The sequence below is a fragment of the Kogia breviceps genome, chromosome 7, assembly GCF_026419965.1.
Source record: "Kogia breviceps isolate mKogBre1 chromosome 7, mKogBre1 haplotype 1, whole genome shotgun sequence".
NCBI lineage: Eukaryota > Metazoa > Chordata > Mammalia > Artiodactyla > Physeteridae > Kogia > Kogia breviceps.
Genome location: NC_081316.1, coordinates 116,952,323 through 116,971,162, shown reverse-complemented (window position 1 = coordinate 116,971,162; position 18,840 = coordinate 116,952,323). Strand labels below are relative to the sequence as shown.

Sequence of the window (18,840 nt, the reverse complement as noted above, 5' to 3'; positions counted from 1 at the left end):
TCACAACCTCGTGTCCTGAGAAGCAGCACACACACCACTGCCAAACCCTCGGCCAGGGCAGGGCACGAGGCAGCCCCGTGAGTCCGAGAACGTGTGCCCTCGTTTTCACGATGACCCTGGAGGCTGGACCGCCCCCCGCTCCACCCCGCCGGAAATGCGGCCGTTATACTGCGGTCTATGAAACAGGAACACCACGGGCTCTGAAGACAGAGGAAGCCGAGTTCAGATTCTGGTTCCTCCACTTCCTAAGATCATGACTGAACTCAGGCTGCTCCAACTGCCTTAGCGAGCAACCCTACCTCCAGTGTGTTCAGTGGGTTAAACGAGGTCAAGGGTGCAAGCATTCAGCCTGGGCTCACACGCAGTTAACGTCATCTGAAAAGTGGAGACTCGTTACAGCAAGAGTTCACTTCTCTCAACCTGTTTCATCCATCAGCTTCTACTATGTCCTGAGGGACGCTACATCTCGGGGGACATGAGACAGCTGGAAACAGACACTCGGGCATGGACAAAAGGCAGGGGACAGCTAAGAAGAAAGGGAAAAGATGTGGGAGCAGCAGAGAAAAAGAGGTAAAATAAAAGGACTCTCCACCCGACCACAGCATGTTTTTGTTTTTCCTAGGAATTTGCAACCAACCTGTTTAAGCTGGATATACTTTTAAGGTCTACCCAGCTTAAAAGGATTTATGAAGGCTCTACTTTGGTTACTCTGTATGCCTCTGTACTCTCTGGACATCCAGAGGGGCAACTCAGGATGGCCACCGGGTAAGCAAACCCACGGACACTGGGCTCTGGGTGCCGGAAGTCAGGCTTCTCTGCTCCTCCCACAGCCACGTCTGACGGCATGAGGCGGAAAACATCAGGTGGTGGAATGGAACGGAGCGTGAAACTTCCGGGCAAGTGAAAGGAATGAGGTCTTAGGGGGTACATCTTTGACAAAACCAACCTGTTTTCATTGGGTGATACACTTCCGGCTGAGTGTCTAGCAGAAAGGAAAGCAACAAAAACAAAACAGCACAAGAGGAGATTAAGAAAAAAATCCCTTCTTTCAAAATCCCTACCTTTGACTTGACTTTCTCTATAATGTGAACAAAAGCATATTCTTCCTTACAAACTGGGCCTGAGCTGCCCCACAAGCAAACGGCGGTAAGAGCTACAGCAGGGTGACTGGAAGGAAGGGAGAGAAGGCAGGCGGTCTTGGGTCTTTGGGGGGAACTTCTGAGAGATTCCCCAATTATTTAGCTTAGCCCCAAGTTATTTTTCTTAGAAAATAACAAAAACACAAGTTAGCACGGGTTGTGGTTTTCTGAGGAGACAAGGTGCTAGTTCACAAATGTCCAAGCAAGACGTGCCCCCATCCCCACAAAGCCGAGGAAGTAGAGCCACCCTGCGGCCCCGTGGGTGGGGGCTGAAAGAGCAGGCTTAGGGAGTGCGCTGGCACCTCATTATTTATCTGGCTCCTTCCTCGGATTCTCTTTTACTATCAGAGGGTCAAGTGTACTGAGTCGGTACCTCTGAGAGAGCTGGTTTAGAAGGAAGGTACTTGTGTTAGGGTCTGGAGGCCAAGCTGGACGCCCCCCCCTTCTTCAGGCCTCCGCAGCAGCACCACTGGATCTGCCTAGGACTCAGGACCGCATCAGCTCAGGCTCAAATCCTTAGTCTCTACCTACAAGCTACGTGACCCTGGGCAGACACTTAACCTCTTTAAACCCTGGACCCCCCAAACGGGGATCACCCCCAGTCCCTACCTCAGAGGGTTATTTTGAGGATAACAATATAAACGAGAGCATCCATGCACAGTGCTTAGCCGAGGCTGGCATGTGAGGAGGACTCTACAGCGGTGGCCACTACTTTTATCATCACCACCATCAGCCACAAGAGCAGCAGGAAAATAAATAGAAACTGATTCCACACCCTGATCTCAAGGCCTGGGCTCGGCAGCTTGTTTATTTTTGGTGCAGACCCACAGCTTTTTTTTTTAATTTATTTTTGGCTGCATTGGGTCTTCATTGCTGCACGCCGGCTTTCTCTAGTTGCGGTGAGCGGGGGCTATTTTTCGTTGTGCTGCGCAATCTTCTCGTTGCGGTGGCTTCTCTTGTTGCAGAGCACGGGCTCTAGGTGCGTGGGCTTCAGTAGTTACGGTATGTGGGCTCAGCAGTTGTGGCTGGCGGGCTCTAGAGCTCAGGCTCAGTAGTTGTGGCGCACGGGCTTAGCTGCTCCGCGGCATGTGGGATCTTCCCGGACCGGGGCACGAACCCACGTCCCCTGCATCGGCAGGCGGATTCTTAACCACTGTGCCACCAGGGAGGTCCCCAGACCCACAGCTCTGAGAGATCCCTACAGACGTCGAGAACCGGCAGGGAATGGAAGAAAGCTCGCCTGCGCAGGAGGAGGCAGACGGACAGCTTCTCAGCCCGCCTCGCATTCAAGTGGGTCAGGTCACCTCTGCAGCCCCCCGTCACCAACCTCCCAAGACTGTTAGGAAAAGATAACGACAGCCCAGAACACGAAAGCGCTTTTTAAGCTGCAAAGGGGCTTCCACGTGGAAGGCCTCACACACTGGAGGCAGCTGATGGGACCGGGACAAACAGTGGGCTTTAGGCAGACTGTCCACAAAATGGGAGAAACACCACAAACCTCCCGACATTACTGAAGGCTCCCCACCCGGTGCCTGCGCGTGGCAGGTGCTCGGTGAATCCCGGCCCCTCCCCTGCTCGACCTGCACCAGGAACACATCTCCCCAGCACAAGCCCGTCCCAGACCTGACTTCAATTTTCTAACTGCATTCCTTCCCCGCCCGCTGGCCCCCGCCGCCAAGCTGGGCTGTTACCGCACACGCACCTTCGTTCTCAGGCAGGGATGGGAAGGGATGGAGGGGGTGGAACGGCAGGACCTCGTCGCTCTCCTCTGAGCTCACCCGCACGTCCACGGGGGTCTCTGAGATGGAGGCGGTGAACTGGTCCATGTCTGCTCGCTGTTCTTGAAGAAGCTCATCTGACAAAGACAGACACGCAGGAGCCAGCTTTTCAGAAGGATCGGGTCTCTAGGCACAGGACGGCCTGCATGGGGCTAACACGTGTCATTGTGGGTGGGATGCGAGCTCTGCCTAAAGGGGCGTCTCACCAGCTCACAACACAGGCCACGCACGATCCCCTCCTCTCCCCTGAGGGTGTGCCCCCTGACTCTGCTGACTGCAGAACCCCGGCGCTGGGAACCCCATGGCTGCATCCTGGGCCCCCCTCTCTCCTCAATCAACTCCCCCCGGGTAAGTGGTTTCCTCCTACGGCACAGTTTTAAATACCATCCACGGATCGTGACTCCCAAACCTGTATCTTTGCACCTGCATCCCCGACCTCTGGCTCATCCACCTGGCAGCCTACTTCACACCTCCACTTAATGTCTGAGGGCAATTTTTTTTTTTTTTTTTAAAGTACGCGGGCCTCTCAGTGTCACAGCCTCTCCCGTCGCGGAGCACAGGCTCCGGACGCGCAGGCTCAGAGGCCATGGCTCACGGGCCCAGCCGCTCTGCGGCATGTGGGATATCTTCCCGGACCGGGGCACGAACCCGTGTCCCCAGCATCGGCAGGCGGACTCTCAACCGCTGCGCCACCAGGGAAGCCCCTGAAGGCAATTTCTATTTTAACAGGTAAAAAGAATGCAGCACCTGAGCAAAATGTAGCCTCACCACCCACTCAGTGGCTCACAGGGAAACCGGCGCAGAGCCGATGCTTTTCTCTCCCTCAACCCCCTGCCCCATCCAGCCCATCAGCACATCCTGCTCACCCTTCCTCTGAAACACATCCTCAGGACCACTCACATCTCCATCTCTTCCATCCCCAACTCTGTGCACTCAGCCATCCCCTCTCTCCTGGATTTTTACAACTGTTTCCTGGGTGGTTTCCAATTTTCATCAACTCTCAACATAGCAGTCTAGTCATTTTTTTTTTTTTTAAGTTCACATTTTTTAAAAACTAATCCAGATCTAGTCACCTGCTGGTTTAAAACCCTCGAAGGGCTTTCAATTATCCTAGAATAACATCCAAACTCCTTGATTTTGCTAAAACCTATTTAAACATCAGGCTCTGCAGTCGTCGCTTCCTGTGCTCAGTGTTTCCCCCCTGGGGTCGCTGTGTGGAGGGCTCCTCCTTATCATTCGGATCTCAGGTTTCCCCCAAGGGAGCCTGACCACCAGGCACCCTCCCCATCCCACCCCAGTTTCACCTCTGGCACAGCACCCATCCCCACAGGTACTCGTTTTCCTGACTGTTCCCTCCTCCTAAAATGTGAGCTCCAGGAGACCTGTCTACTGGTGCACATTTTACTCTGCCACACAGCAGACACAATGAACGTTTGTTGGATAAATGAAGAAGAGAAAGACCAGAAGAGGGAGAAGAAGTGAGAACGTGAATAAACAGATGCCTTAAAATATGCCAGCAGGGCTTCCCTGGTGGTGCAGTGGTTGAGAATCTGCCTGCTGATGCAGGGGACACGGGTTCGAGCCCTGGTCTGGGAGGACCCCACATGCCGCAGAGCAACTGGGTCCGTGAGCCAGAACTACTGAGCCTGCGCGTCTGGAGTCTGTGCTCTGCAACAAGAGAGGCCGTGATGGTGAGAGGCCCGCGCACCGCAATGAAGAGTGGCCCCCGCTCGCCACAACTGGAAAAAGCCCTCGCACAGAAACGAAGACCCAACGCAGTAAAAATAAATAAATAAACTCCTACCACCAACATCTTCTTTTAAAAAAAACGCCAGCAATTAAGGAGGAAAGGGTAATGGGAGACTCGCTCAGTCCCTTGCAAATTCACACCCTAGATTCTTCTTCCGGTAACAGAGTGAAGGTCAATGAAACTCAAGGCTCTGTGGCTCCCAGCCAGGACTTGACCCTGCCATGTGAGCCCCAGACTTCTGAGTCTGTGGCATGCTAATGCCTGGCTTCGTGGCCTCGCTTATCCTGTTTCTCTCATCTGGCACCGCCATCACTCCTGGGCATAAGCCCCGCCTGACCTGGATGCAAACAGTCAGCACCCACCTATTTCCTCTTGGATTTCTTGGGCCACGTAAGGTACTTTGTAGAGCAGAGAAAGGCTCTGGTTCCTTCTTTCTTCAATCACGTGGAGATGTGTCATCACCTGCAAGCACAGGATGGGGGAGAGGCCTTGTCACCAGAACAGCTGGGCCAGCCTGACACCCACACTCTTCTGCAAAGACCTATGTTCTCTACAGAGTCCAGCAAAGCAGCTGCTCAGGGGGGTAGTATGAATGCTCCCCGCGTTTACTGGCCACCGTAGTGCAAGAATGTGTGCATTACCTCTCGGTGATCTAAGCATTTGTCCAGAGAGTGCTCCAAGTTGAGGGAAAATTGTAAAAATTTCCTCAGCCAAGTATTGATTTGGGTTTCACAGGAGGCACTTGCTAACTGTACCATAAAAAAATAACCCAAATTTGTACATTGCCAGACACTCAGTAAGGTCCTTCTGAGTGAAAGAGGAAATGAGTTGGTCAATTTTTACCACTGGTCAGACAAGATGAGGTAACAAGGGAAGGAAATCACTGGTTAAAAAGTAGATTTGAGGGGTGGGACCATTCATGGATTTTGCTTAGTGAAGCAGTTGCTTGAAATGATGATCACAGTGAACATCAGAACTAGTTTATTCCTATTTAACTAAACTAGCTATTCCTTCAAAACTGCACACTGAAATATAAATAAACCTGATTTTTATGGGGTGATAAGGAAGGCATATCCACCATCTGTCTTACATAGCTCGCTGCCTTTTCTGAATGCGGAAGTTCCAGGGTTGTTCATCCAAAAGAGAAAGAAAAAAAAGTCATTAAAGTGGTCACTGAATTTTATTTTAAAAATTTGGGGGGGGGGCTTCCCTGGTGGCGCAGTGATTGAGAGTCCGCCTGCCAATGCAGGGGACACGGGTTCGTGCCCCGGTCCGGGAAGATCCCACATGCCGCGGAGCGGCTGGGCCCGTGAGCCGTGGCCGCTGCGCCTGCGCGTCCGGAGCCTGCGCTCCGCAACGGGAGAGGCCGCAGCAGCGAGAGGCCCGCGTACCGCAAAAAAAAAAAAAAAAAAAAAAGTCACTGAATTTGAGAGGTTTTCAGGGTGGAAATGAAAGGAGATTTAGACTACATCCACCCCAATGACACTGTGAAGCACGTGGCTGTACGTCACACAAGCTCCTCAGGAAGGCTAATCCCACCAAGCTACACCTGCAGCCACCGAGCTCTTCCTAAAGAGGGCGCTCTGAGCCAATGGATTAATTACGTGGGCTTGAAGCCATTAACATGAAGGGTCAAAATGAAAAAAAGTTAAAAATGGAAAGATGCTTTTATTGTAGAGATTGATGTCTCTCTGGCCTATGAAAGCAATTTAATTTTCTCCTTGCCGTTCTTTCAATCAAGTAAATTGATGGGAAAGCACCAGAGTGAGTGCTTTGGAGAAAAGATGCAGAAGTGGAAATGGAACGGCGAGCTCCCCGGTCTCAGCAGTGGCGACACTGCCACATGTCAGAGGAATTACGGAGCCTGGCAGAGGACGGTTCCTACACCCACGAGGACAAGGCCCCAGGGTGGGATGCTGGGTGCCAGGGTCTTTGGCGGGGGGGGGGCCACCTGGAGCCGCAGTGCGGGGCGGGGGGCAGCAGCACATCACGCACACCGCAAATCGAGCGCACACGTTCTAAGAGGCTCGACATATTCGGGGTTTTCTAGAGTTTGCATAACAGGACAGGGAACAAGCCAAAGGCTAGCGGAATCCAGCGGCCGAGCTGCCCCAGAATTAAGGGCCCCGAGCAGACAGTAAACATCACACGGTAAAGACGCTCTGCCTCCCAGGGCACTCAGGTGGTACCCTGATCCTGGCTCGCAGGTTAACTGAACACACTGATCAAGGTCTCACCTTTCCTTCTATTCTCACCATACAAAACAGGCTGTTTTTCTATAAAATACTACATAATAGTCTAGATTTTCTACCAAAAAAAAAAAAAAAAAAGAAAAAAGATTACATTTTTAAATTTTAACTTTATTTATTTTTTTTTTGGCCGTGCCATGCGGCATGTGGGATTCTCAGTTCCTCGACCGGGATTGAACCTGTGCCTCCTGCATTGGAAGCGTGGAGTCTTAAATCACTAGACCGCCAGGGAAGACCTACTTTAAAAAAAAAAAAAAAAAAAAATCGTGTAGACCTGAAAAATTCTAACCCCTGTCAGGATGTAAGCTTTTCCCACCTGAGCTTCCCAGAAGCTACCCGAGGTCTGCTGGCCTTTCCTCCTTCTCTTCTACTCCATCCAGCTTCAAACAGAGCCTTAGCTCCGGGCCCCCAGCAGACGCCCTGGGGGTCCCCCGACCCATGCCCTTCCCGCTCGTTAGTACACTGAGTTCTTTCATTCCCTGAACACCCAGCTGCTAATGTGGCTCCATACGTTTAAGGACAATTCTTCTCCATCTTTACAGTTCACACAATTAATTCCACACAACTGTGAGCTGCTCAAGGGCACACGGGATTCAACTATGTGTGGTCAGACGCTGGAGCAGAACTGGGCGGCAGATGGGGCCGTAGGGGAGCCCCCGAGGCTTCTGGGAAGTGCCCCTACAACCACACCACAGGAGCATCGGGAGGCAGGAGGGGGCCGGTTCCCAGCCTGTGCACCCTGGGTCCCCACAAGCAGCACAGGGCTGGGTTTAAAATACGGGAGGAAATAGAGTAAGATCAGTTGTGGCATCACAAGGCCCTCTAGGAAAACTCACAGGCAGACTGTTTTAAAGGACGCTAGCGGTCTTGTAGGCAAGTTCATTTCTATGAATACAAGACAGTAAAACTCAAGTAAATACATGGTCAAAACGAAAATTAGAAAAGTAGGTCCAGAAACAAACCTCTATAGATGACTGCAGAGACCACTAGGACGCAGCAGGGGACAAAACCCAGGGATGTAAAGTGTCTAAACACAAACTACACTGCACAAAAGAGACCAATTTTTAAGATGTGCTTGATATACTTGCCTAGAAAGAGATTTCAAATATTAATTCTGGTGGGACCCTCAGCCAGAAGTAAACTGATATAAAAATGATCTCTTCAATATAATCATGCATTCCTAAACCTTCAAGAACAGTTTAAGTAGGACATACTTAATATTAAAAAGTATGGAGAAAAAAAAAACAAAAACAAACCACCGGGCTTCCCTGGTGGCGCAGTGGTCGAGAGTCCACCTGCCGGTGCAGGGGACACGGGTTCGTGCCCCGGTCCGGGAAGATCCTACGTGCCGCGGAGCGGCTGGGCCCGTGAGCCATGGCCGCTGAGCCTGCGCGTCCGGAGCCTGCGCTCCACGACAGGAGGGGCCGCAACAGTGAGAGGCCCGCGTACCGCAAAAAAAAAAAAAAAAAAAAAAAAAAAAAAGTACGTAAGAGATATTTTTTAAATAGTACCTTTGCAAAAACCAACTCTTTTACCTACTGTCTTTGGAAATCCAAAATCATTTCCTGAGGACTAACAGCAAGCACGACCACCCGTGCTGCCCGACCACCGGTCAGAGCGGTTTCTCCGCTGCCTGGTGTACCTGGGACTTCATCTGGGCCGCCTTTTCGGGGTCGACAGCCAGCACGTGCTGGTAATGACGGATGGTGTGGAGGCGATCTTTGTTCTCGGCACGGACGTAGCGCCGCAAGGCTTGGAGAATGCGATGGGGCTACAAGAGAGAACAGTGGTTTTCACGTCCAGAGACTAGGGAACTGAAAACAGGCAGGAAAACGAAGCTTTAAAAACTCACTAAGAAAGTCAGCCTCCGCGAGGCCCAGGAATGAAAGCTGTACCTTTAAGAGCTTTCAGTTACCAAGTAACAAGAAGCTACCCTTCTAAGTAGCAAAAGTTAATTCCACAGTTATAGTGGCTCCTCAACAGACAGCATTTTCCCAAATCTCTAGCCCACCGTCCTCCAATCTGTCTGTCCCCTTTCCTGAGCTCGGCGCCTGCCACCATAATTACAAGCACAGGGTGACCTGTGTCACCCAGAAGACTTTACTTGCTTAAGGAGGCTGCAAATACCCTCCTTTTCAATCCTCTCCATCCCCCAGAGCAAGGCAAGTTAGAACTGAGGGATAAAGTCTGACACCACTGGCAGATTAAGAGCTGCGATATAAATTGACTTGTCATCTTATTTAGAATAGAACTGGTTCAAAAGCCCTTGTCCATGGAAGACATGTTTTTATTCTTTGAAAGTAAGGCTACTATAAAAACGCAATAACTGGGGAGCTACCAACTAACAGCCCGGGGTGTCCTGCTTTTCCAGCGGAAGCCGCGTCCACACCACTGGAGGCCCACGGGCCCTCAAGCACAATGTGAGCCCACACCGGTTCTACACACGCTCCTTCAGCGATTCTCACCCGCGGAGGGTCGGACTGCAGGGCCGCCAGGTAGTTCTCCAGCGCCACCCGGCGGCGGTCGTTGAGCGTGGCCTCCACCCGCGCCAGGTGCGTCTCCACCAGCTGCTGCTTCTCGCTGGCCGCCTCCTTCTCCAGGGCCTTCACCATGGCTTGGAAGTGCTAAACCATAAAGCAGGAACCACGTCGAGTTCACACACCTGCGGGCATCTACGCACGCGGCGTCAGACCCCACCCTGTGCCTCTCCGCGCCCAGCGCCCCTGCAAGCGGCACAGAGTCGAGCAGAGCAGGGGTGAGGTCGTAGAACACCTCCTCGGACTTCCTTCTGGACACTTACAGGTGACCCTGGAACATCGCAGGGGTTAAGCGCACCGATGCTCTCCGCGGTCTAAGATCCCAGTGTAACTTACAGTCGGGCCTCTATGCACGCGGTTCCGCATCCACGGATTCAGCCAACCACCCACGTGCGGTGCTCTGGCCTTTACCATTGAAAACAATCTGCGTGTAGGGGGACCCATGCAATTCAAACCCCTGTGGTTCAAGGGCTGACTGTACCTCCCCGTCTAACGAGAGCACGTATGTCTGGGCATGGGACGGGCTCCTCAGCACCTCCCTAACTGAAATCCCTAGCACGCAAGCCCAGGCCTGGCCTCTCCGCGTGCACCGCAAGGAAAGGAAGGCCGTCCTTCCCACACCGCAGCAAGGCGCCCCAAACCACAGTCCTGTCCTGTGGCAGGTGAGGCTGAGCCATTCACACCAAATCCCGAAGGGCGAGCTCCCTGCAGGGTGCCTGGCCAGGTCTGCAGGCAGGTTTAAGGCTGCCGAGCGAGCTAAAGCTCCCTGCATAGGGTGCACTGGCTGTGTGGAAATTAACATTTGCGGATTTTCTAGGTTACTGATAAAAAAGCAAAGGTGAGCCGATAAAATATCAACATCATGAGAAGAGAGATTTCAGCTAAACATAAACACAAGCTGACTTCAGATGTAACTAGGTTTATGAATCCCAAATCAGTCTTGTAAAAATTCCTGTCAACAACCTCCTCTAGCCAAAGGGAGGCAGCTGCTGTGAGTCTGATTACATTCTTAATACTGCCGGAAAACAAGGCACAGCCTACGAAGGAAGATGCCCGAGGACTTTTGCCAGGAAAGCAGAATAAACGCGGCCGAGCTAAGGTCACCTCCAGGCGCGAGTGAGGCGTGCTCTGCTCCACCGTAGGTGAGCAATTCTAGAGAACGCCAGTTGGTAGGTGAGAAACAAAGCAGGCCAGTGAAAATTTCCTCGTAACATAAGCGCTCAACCAAAAGGGGGTGTCAAACTCTAACTTGTGGGGACTCTGGCTCCGACCATGCTATGCTCCAAAGGGTCAGCCTGGGAACCCCTCTCTGGAGGACACGTCTCACCTGAATGAGAGTCTGCCTCTCTGCTTTGGGGAGGTTCTTGGCTTGAAGTTCAGCCTCTTCCCATTCCTTCTTCACCTGGAACAAAGGTCAAAGCCACTATAACCTGAATAATCTCTGAAACAATTCCCCCATTTCCTAAAAATACTGCCAAGCCTTGAGTGTAATGTGGAAAAGTGCACAGGGAAATCACATCCCACAAACTCATGAGCTCAGGGTTTGTCCCAGAACTGCTGCCTCAGAAGATGCAGGGTGTCAGCTCTCGTACCTACTTCTTAGAACTGATGTGGATAAAACAGAGTAACAAGCATTTCCCAGCATACAAGCCCACCATAGGGGATGTGTGGGATTTTAGTTGGTACCCAGACCTAGCAAAAAATTCCCTTTTCAATCTTTTTTTCAACCTTTCCAAGTAAGTCTAGGAGAAAGTTGCACTCTGTGGTGCTCTGTTGCTCTGGCACTTATAACTCCTTGAAGGAAAAGCAAGCATCCCTCAAACTCCGCAGGCAACAGTATCTAGCTGGAATGTTTTAACACCGTTTGCTTCGATCCAATATATTTTTCTAGTTACCTTGTTCTAATGGTAAATGATACTAGCTTTCTACTCACAGTATTGATATAAAGTTTCCTTCTTCAAAATAAAAAAAAAATTTAAAAAAAAAATAAATAAATAAATAAAAAATAAATTAAAAAATAAAAAAATTTAAAAAGCTAGTTCATGGCAAAGAAAAAGCAGCAGAACATAACGTTTATAGGAAGTGTTCCTTGGCAGAGTCTGGAGCAGATAAGCACTCAGAGGATGACTCCATCGTCATGGAGACAGGGAGGGGGACTGGCTCCGCCCAGAAGGCGGGCCTGCTGCACCTCACCTGTCCTAACTCGGTGATAGCGCAACAACCTGGGGAGGTGGCATCCCGTTGCTTCAACCGCGAACCCCAAGTGAGCTGCTGCCTGACGGCACGGAGGTAAGGGATCCCGAGGTTTACCCGGTCCATCCGGTTTCGGTGCCGGATTTCCAGCTGCTCCTTGGCCTTCTGGAAGCGCGCGTGCTCATTGTCATCTGCAGAGGTCTCGAAATACACGTCGACATCGTTGGTTGGCAGTGGAGTCGGGGGAACTGAAACAAAGTGACCAGAGGGTTCTCTCCAGGGGTCAGCCCCACGCGGAAGTCGCACGATGCTGAGCGAACAAAGGCTGGCCAGGCCTGCAGACGGGACCGGCGTGTCCGGCGCCGCGCTCAAGGGCGGGGTGCGTCCACCTGCTGGGACTGCGCTCCACCTTCCTTAGCCAACATCCAGCCACCAGGCCTGTCCGCACTCCCCCCGTACCTTCAGGACCAGTGAGGCATCTATTTAGGACTTCAGGGGCAGAAAAGGAAACCACCTCTATGCCTTCCCTCAGTTCTTGAAACCTTAAAATCTAAACAAGAAACTACCCTATTGCGAGCATCTGACCAGAGACAGGGCTGAAGTCAGACGTGCAAAGGCACCGTGGGGCTCAGGTCTCCTCTTTTTCTCTGGCTATTTTTAGGTCACAACTCACTTTGGGCAACTGATGCAACTGACTGCTCTTTGCACACAGACTGGGCAGAGAAAGTCCAAATGCTCCGGCTCCAGCTGCTTAGTTTTCAGTTCCACTGGAGGTCTTTCGGCCCCGGCCCCACAGCAGGGGCAATGTACTGGACAAGGCCTTACCACGAGTGTGAAGGTGCTTTGGGCTTTTCTATCCGTGGCACTCACTGGCCCCACCAGGCCACCACCCAGGGAACAAACCCGTTAGAACACTCCGCCCTAGTCTAAGTTCCTGAGTTCCTACCAGCCCCAGGTAGACGTGCATCTGCACAAAGGCGCTTATCCTCATCCAGGAAGGGTTGAGATGACAGGTCTGCCTGTTAAGAAATACCTGTGGAAACTCTCATTACCCCAATTCACTGGGGATTTCCCAGGCCAAGGAGGAATGTCAGGCAACCTGCTCACACAACTTGCTCCATCGGGACACACTTGAGAGCCACCTGGAGCGCAAAGGCCAAGTTCCACGAATTTTAATTCAAAACCAAATTCTCCCAGTTTCCAGAACTGCCGTAACTTTAACACGGCATGAGACCAGCTGTGCACCTGGTGAGTGTGACCGCAAGTAAGTCAGCCACCCCGCAGCCCTTCCATCGGGGCGTCTTCACTCACCCCCTTTTACTGAGTTTTAACCCTAGAAGCTACGGCTTAAGTCTTGTCAAGAACATCTGGTTCCTACGTTAACTTAAATAGGATCTCAACAGCCAATTTTCAGACTATAACTAAATCAGAATATGAAACCACATTCCCCACAATACCCAAAAGCTCAGCCAGGAGAATCTCAAAGCACCGAAGTCCACTTGTGCCAACAAACACGTCGCCATTGGCGGCACATGTCCGCAGCTTAAAGGCTTACGTGTTGGAGACAGAGTCTTTGGTTCATATCGCCGGGCCGGATGAAGGTAACACAAGCGCAAGCTGCCTCCGCCCCGGCCCCACCCCACCCCCGCCCCCCGCCGGAACGAGAGGGCAAAGGAGCAGCAGGTCTGGAGGTTTGGTTCTGAACACACGATGGGCCCGAACCTAGAACCACATCCCTCTGTGTGCAAGCGACCAGCTCAGGAAGCCGGAAATGAGCAGACCTCAGTCCCCTTCGAGGAGGGAAGCAAACGTGCCCACAGGAGCAAGTTTAACGATCTTTAACGACCCAGATTCCTCAGGCTTTGACCCCAAACAGCGTTTTGTTGCCCCTTAGTTTAAGAAGTTTTACAAAGCAGGAAGTATCACAATAATTTCTGTCTCCATCTTTCCTAAATAAAAAAGTTTCTGCCACCAATGTTGCCTAAGGGCTCATTTGTTTTCTCATCTTTTCAATCATTTCAAACAACAAGTTCACAAAGCAACAGATGCGAGTGGAAGCACTGAAAGTAAACCGTATCATATTAAGATGTAAACAATCTTTTGGTGGCGGAAGGAAAGAGGGTAGAACAAGATGGCATGTGAACGAAAAACCGTCAGAAGCTACAGCCAAAAATCTTTAGAGCAAATACCAGGAAGGGCAGCAGCTCATTATTCTAATGAATTCCAGAATCAGAATGAAGAAGGGTCTGCCTAGAGGGTTTTCCTACACACGGGTCAGAAGTGCTCAAGACCAGAAAGAGGGTCTCAAACAGGAAAAGGGGGAACTATGAAGAAAGGCAACCTACCGACATCTAAGTAAACCTGACTCAACTGAACTCTGAATTTCTTTGTGACCAAAGAACACATAAACTAAACCTCCTAAAGCTCTGCCTGATCCAGCGCTGCCAGAATACTGGGAAAACAGAGTCACCACCACTTGGCTGCAGAGCACGCTCCCTGGAGTGCACAGAGCAAGATGTTCCAATGTTCTCGGCTCCCTGAAGTGTCCTTATTGTCACCTCTTTGGAGAGCGGGTGACCCCCCCTTGGCCAGTGTGCATCATGGGGGGTTGGCACAGGGCCGTTCAAGACAAGAGTGAGAGATAAAAGCCTGGACACAAGATGTGCAGAACTCACGACCCGTCCGCTTGTCCTTCGTGCGTTTCAGCCTCGGACAGAAGAGGGCAGGGCTGCCTTCCCAACCCAACCAACACGGAGGCTCCGGATGAGAAAGGGCAGGCCCCGGGCTCTCCCCTGTGGCAGGGAGGGAGCGCCACCTCCTCCGCCATCACTGCTGCCATTATCACCGCTGTCACCACCTCCATCACCACCATCACTTCCACCATCACCATCATCACCTCCACCACCATCACCTCCACCATCACCATCACCTCCACCACCACCTCCACCATCACCTCCACCACCACCTCCATCACCTCCACCATCACCTCCACCATCACCATCACCTCCACCATCACCTCCACCACCACCTCCATCACCTCCATCACCACCATCACCTCCACCACCTTCACCACCTCCACCATCACGTCCACCACCACCACCACCACCACCTCCACCTCCACCTCCACGGGCCCACAGCAAGCACAGGACACGGAAAACTGAGCTGACAACTGCCGACAGGAAAGCAAAGCTCGATCTAGAAAGCACAGAGAGAAGAGCAGACGACCAACAGCGAACACCGAGTGGGCAGGGAGCACCACGCAGACGTGGTCACGAGGACACCGGGGGACAGAACGCTGGACGGGACGGAGCTGCACAGCCAGGGCGGCGGGACTTACTCATCACTTTACACACAGCCATACAATACTCCTCAGACTCAAAATTGTTCCTGTTGCCGCCGCAGCCGCCATATATAAAGCGCACGCACTTCCCCTTGGAGAGGTCGAAGTACCACCGGGGCATCACGGCCCGGCAGGGCCCCGTCAGCGCCTCCTGGGAGCAGACAGCTGTGTGGAAACGGTCAGAATGTCAGCAGGGGCCGGGCAGCAGCCCCAGGGGTTCACAGAGCTGCAGACCAGCAAGGGCAGAGGGACCAGGCGACGCTTAACATTAGCGAAGGCCAAGATGGGGCAGCACCTGGCGCCCAGGCTGACGAAGTTGCCAGCTCCTGCCAGCCAACCCAGAGGATGTGGTTGTTTTCCTTCCTGATTCAAGAGAGACCCTTAGGCCCTGAGGATATGGACTGGCGCTTTCTGCACTGTCTGGAGTCTAGAGCGGGGCAGGGCTGACATGGAGGAGCCTCACGTTTCTGATCTGGGAAGTGGGGACAGCTGCTGGTTTGGCTGTCTCGGGGGTGTCAAGAGCAGAAGGAGACAGCGCAGGTGCAGAGGCTGCTTCTGTGGCGGCAACCGTCGTAAACACTACTTAGGCCCCTGGGAAGGACGAGTGTACGTTTTATGTTCTCCGGGGTGATTCAAAAACTTCTAGACTCATTAAGTCATCTGCTCCTGGCTGAATCCTGAATAATTCTTCAGATCTTAACTGGTTTCGAATATACCGTCAGCAGGAGGCTGCACATAAAATGGTCTAGAACTGCCACAACGTTTGTTTTTTTTTTTTTTTTTTTTTTTTTTGCGGTACGCGGGCCTCTCACTGTTGCGGCCCCTCCCGTTGCGGAGCACAGGCTCCGGACGCACAGGCCCAGCGGCCATGGCCCACGGGCTCAGTTGCTCCGCGGCATGTGGGATCCTCCCGGACCAGGGCACGAACCCGCGTCTCCTGCATCGGCAGGCGGATTCTCAACCACTGCGCCACCAGGGAAGCCCGACGTTTGTTTTTTTAACGGTGAAATGAAAACACTGCTGATCCCTTACCAGGAGGCCGTCAAATTCCACCCGCCCAGCTGCAAACCTCTTTCTGATGGACAAACAGGGCAGCCTACACACGGGAACACACTCAGGAGAGGAAACCAAGGAAGTGACTTCCACTCCGAGAAAGGCTGGGGCTTTAGCAGTCACTGAGGAAGGCGATCCCCCTCAGGACAGACCATTTCCGGCTGAATGTGGAAGAATCTTGCCCAAGGGCAGACCACGTGGTCTCTCTAATTCTCTAGTCAAGTCCTTACGATGCAAAGCTTAGTTTCCTGATTGAAATCTGTCAACTGCCAGACCCTGCGGTGCCCAGAGCTGACCTCACCTTCGGGGCATGAGGCCACCCCCCTGTGACTTACCTGTGAGGAAAGCACGTCTCTAGGCAAATTAAAGAATATTAACCAACTCTAAGTAAATGACTGCCCGGTGGATTTTACAGCCGTGGCGGCTCCCCATGGGGTTACCTATGGCGCCGCGAGAGGCCTCCTCCTCTGCAGCGGTCCCGTCGCTGCTGGGCTCCGTCGGGCGGTCTCCCTTGAAGGTGTCGTAGTAGTAATCGCGATCTTCCACCACGTCCTCCTCATCTTCCTCATCCTCGTCCACAGCTGCTTCTGTGAAGTCTTCCAAATCTGCTTCGGTAGGAAATTCACTAAAGGTCACAATAAAAAAGGAAGGTTAATGCCAATGGCTATGCACCGGGTACAACAACGAGTCCCTTCCCGGTTCTGAAACACAAAGACAGAGGCAGGAAAGAAGCTCGGCCCCTGGTGAGCTGTGCCGCTAAAGCCCTCGGCCCAGCCACCTCGGCGGAAGGGGACCGCCAGGCAGCAGGCACTGGGCTAACCTGCAGAAAGGCACGTGGCCGGGACACGCAGCTGAAGGCCACTGACGTGCCTAGGCTCAGCCACGGCCCCAGTGAGACGTGCTGGCCCAGATCTGGCAGGAACGGGCAACGCCCGCCTCACCCGGAAGCCAGGGGCCGGCAGCCACGGCCATCCGCAAGGCTCAGGACAGGAGGTTACCTTTTATAAATATCATAGTCTTCCTCTTCTTCCTCCTCGTCTTCTTCCTCTTCCTCTTCCTCCTCCTCCTCCTCCTCCTCCTCCTCCTCCTCTTCTTTTGACACGGCAGATTCAACAGTCTTTGTCTGAGGGCAGCACACATACTCGGTGCCGTGGAACTGGTCCACCCCGCAGGGGAGCAGCATGCCGTAGCTGTACAGGGCCATCCCCTGAGTGAGGCAGGCCTGAGGGAGACCCACAGACCAACATCAGAGCACAGCAAGTGGGGTCGGAGACCCCCGATCCCTAGCTTCATCCAAAAGAAACCCTTACCCGATCGCAACGTGAGCCTCTCTCACAGACTCATAAATTTCTGGCCAAAAAGTTGCGACCCTACTATGTTAAGATTTACAAATTTTGCTTAATTTGCAATGGGGAAACATCATCTGGGCTAAAACCAATGAAAGCCCGAAGTTGGAATAAAATTAAGGAACGGAGGTTTCTTTTAGTAATTATCGACGCTGGTCAATGGTGGTCAATGGTAACATACATTCCTAATTGGTGAGGAATTCAGAATTACTTCAGAACTAGACAAAAGAAAGGCAACTGGCTGGAAAACCAACTTAACCCAGAGGACAAGCTAAGAAAGGGTCATTCTCCCCATGGGAAGAATGAAATGATATCTAAACCTGTCAGCATGCATGTCCAGACACAGATTTTCTATAACTGGCTATTTCCACACACGCCTTAGGGTCTGGGTGGCCTTACTGGGGGCCCTGCCGACAGAATCCTTACTTAACGATCTTTTTCATGTCCTTGACTTCAGGGGCTGAACTGTTAATACTGTACTTCCTTACAAAAACATCTGTTCTTCTCCCAAATAGTTTTAATTTAAAAGATGCAAGTAATTGCAAGCTTTGATGAGATAAAGGGAAAGAAAATTAATTTAAAATTACGGTAAGGTGTCGAGAAAAAAAATACTACTTTACTGAAAAACCACCCTCGACTTTTTCCATCCACTCCTTTACCTCTTTGACCACAGTATGCCAGCGCTGGTGATTCTCGCACACTTCCATCCGCTCCTTGTGGAAAAACTGGCACTTTTCTGGAACTAGCAGAACATCACTTACAAACTCGCCCACTGGAAAAGAGCAGCTTTGTCAGAAGCAAATCTGACCATGATTCAAGGTGAAAACAACCGTGACTGCAGGCTACGGTGACGGCCACGCAGTCACGCACAGACAGGAGCAGAGTCTCTAATGCATATAAGCTGACATGCGCCTCATCTTCCAAAGCCAGATGGGTGTTTCAGCTCCAGGCCAGCAGCCACAAGGGCTCGACACTCTGTTACAACCACGAAGCCCAGGACTTCCTCACTCCTTCCTGACCTCAATCCCTTAACTTCTGGTGCAGGGCTACAACAGCACCCTACGGGGGAAACAGCAAGAGGACTCCCGTGCACGACCTCAAACACACACAGCTACTCCCCACCATCCCTGGCTTCACATGGACAACATTCCTAGCCTCTTACTTCTATTTCTGCCCACATCACTTCCAATAACAAAACGCCCAGGAAACTAAGACTGGGTGTTCTCCTAAAGAACAGGTGAATCTCACTTCAGCCCTTTGTGGACCTACAGACACCTAGCTCTAAGGCAAACCACCACTGCGATAACTGATCCAGGTACAGATCATCAGTGAAGGGTTAATTATGAAGGGGAAGAGGTGTCTTTGTAGTGGGAAGGTCTGGCAGACACTACTTTAACTGGGTTATAGCAATAACGGACAAGCTGACTTAAGTGATGTTCTGAGAACAGATCACCT

General features: G+C 51.9%; 1 protein-coding gene across 11 annotated transcripts in view; it reads right to left on the bottom strand.

Moving 5' to 3' along the window:
- Nucleotides 1-18,840, bottom strand: part of APLP2 (amyloid beta precursor like protein 2) — a 78,723-nt gene that overhangs the window by 13,850 nt on the left and 46,033 nt on the right. For 3 of the 11 annotated variants that reach the window (XM_067039330.1, XM_059069762.2, XM_067039328.1), the window contains exons 4-13: nucleotides 18,045-18,157; nucleotides 17,038-17,261; nucleotides 16,480-16,664; nucleotides 14,984-15,151; nucleotides 11,764-11,894; nucleotides 10,781-10,855; nucleotides 9,382-9,540; nucleotides 8,559-8,687; nucleotides 5,030-5,129; nucleotides 2,842-2,994 (exon numbers count right to left, since the gene is read on the bottom strand). In XM_067039330.1, the coding sequence (XP_066895431.1) occupies nucleotides 2,842-2,994; nucleotides 5,030-5,129; nucleotides 8,559-8,687; nucleotides 9,382-9,540; nucleotides 10,781-10,855; nucleotides 11,764-11,894; nucleotides 14,984-15,151; nucleotides 16,480-16,664; nucleotides 17,038-17,261; nucleotides 18,045-18,157 (1,437 nt within the window). Of the gene's footprint in view, nucleotides 1-946; nucleotides 983-2,841; nucleotides 2,995-5,029; nucleotides 5,130-8,558; nucleotides 8,688-9,381; nucleotides 9,541-10,780; nucleotides 10,856-11,763; nucleotides 11,895-14,983; nucleotides 15,152-16,479; nucleotides 16,665-17,037; nucleotides 17,262-18,044; nucleotides 18,158-18,840 lie in introns of all 11 variants that reach the window. The other 8 variants (XM_067039333.1, XM_067039331.1, XM_067039332.1 and 5 more) reach the window with 3 other exon arrangements.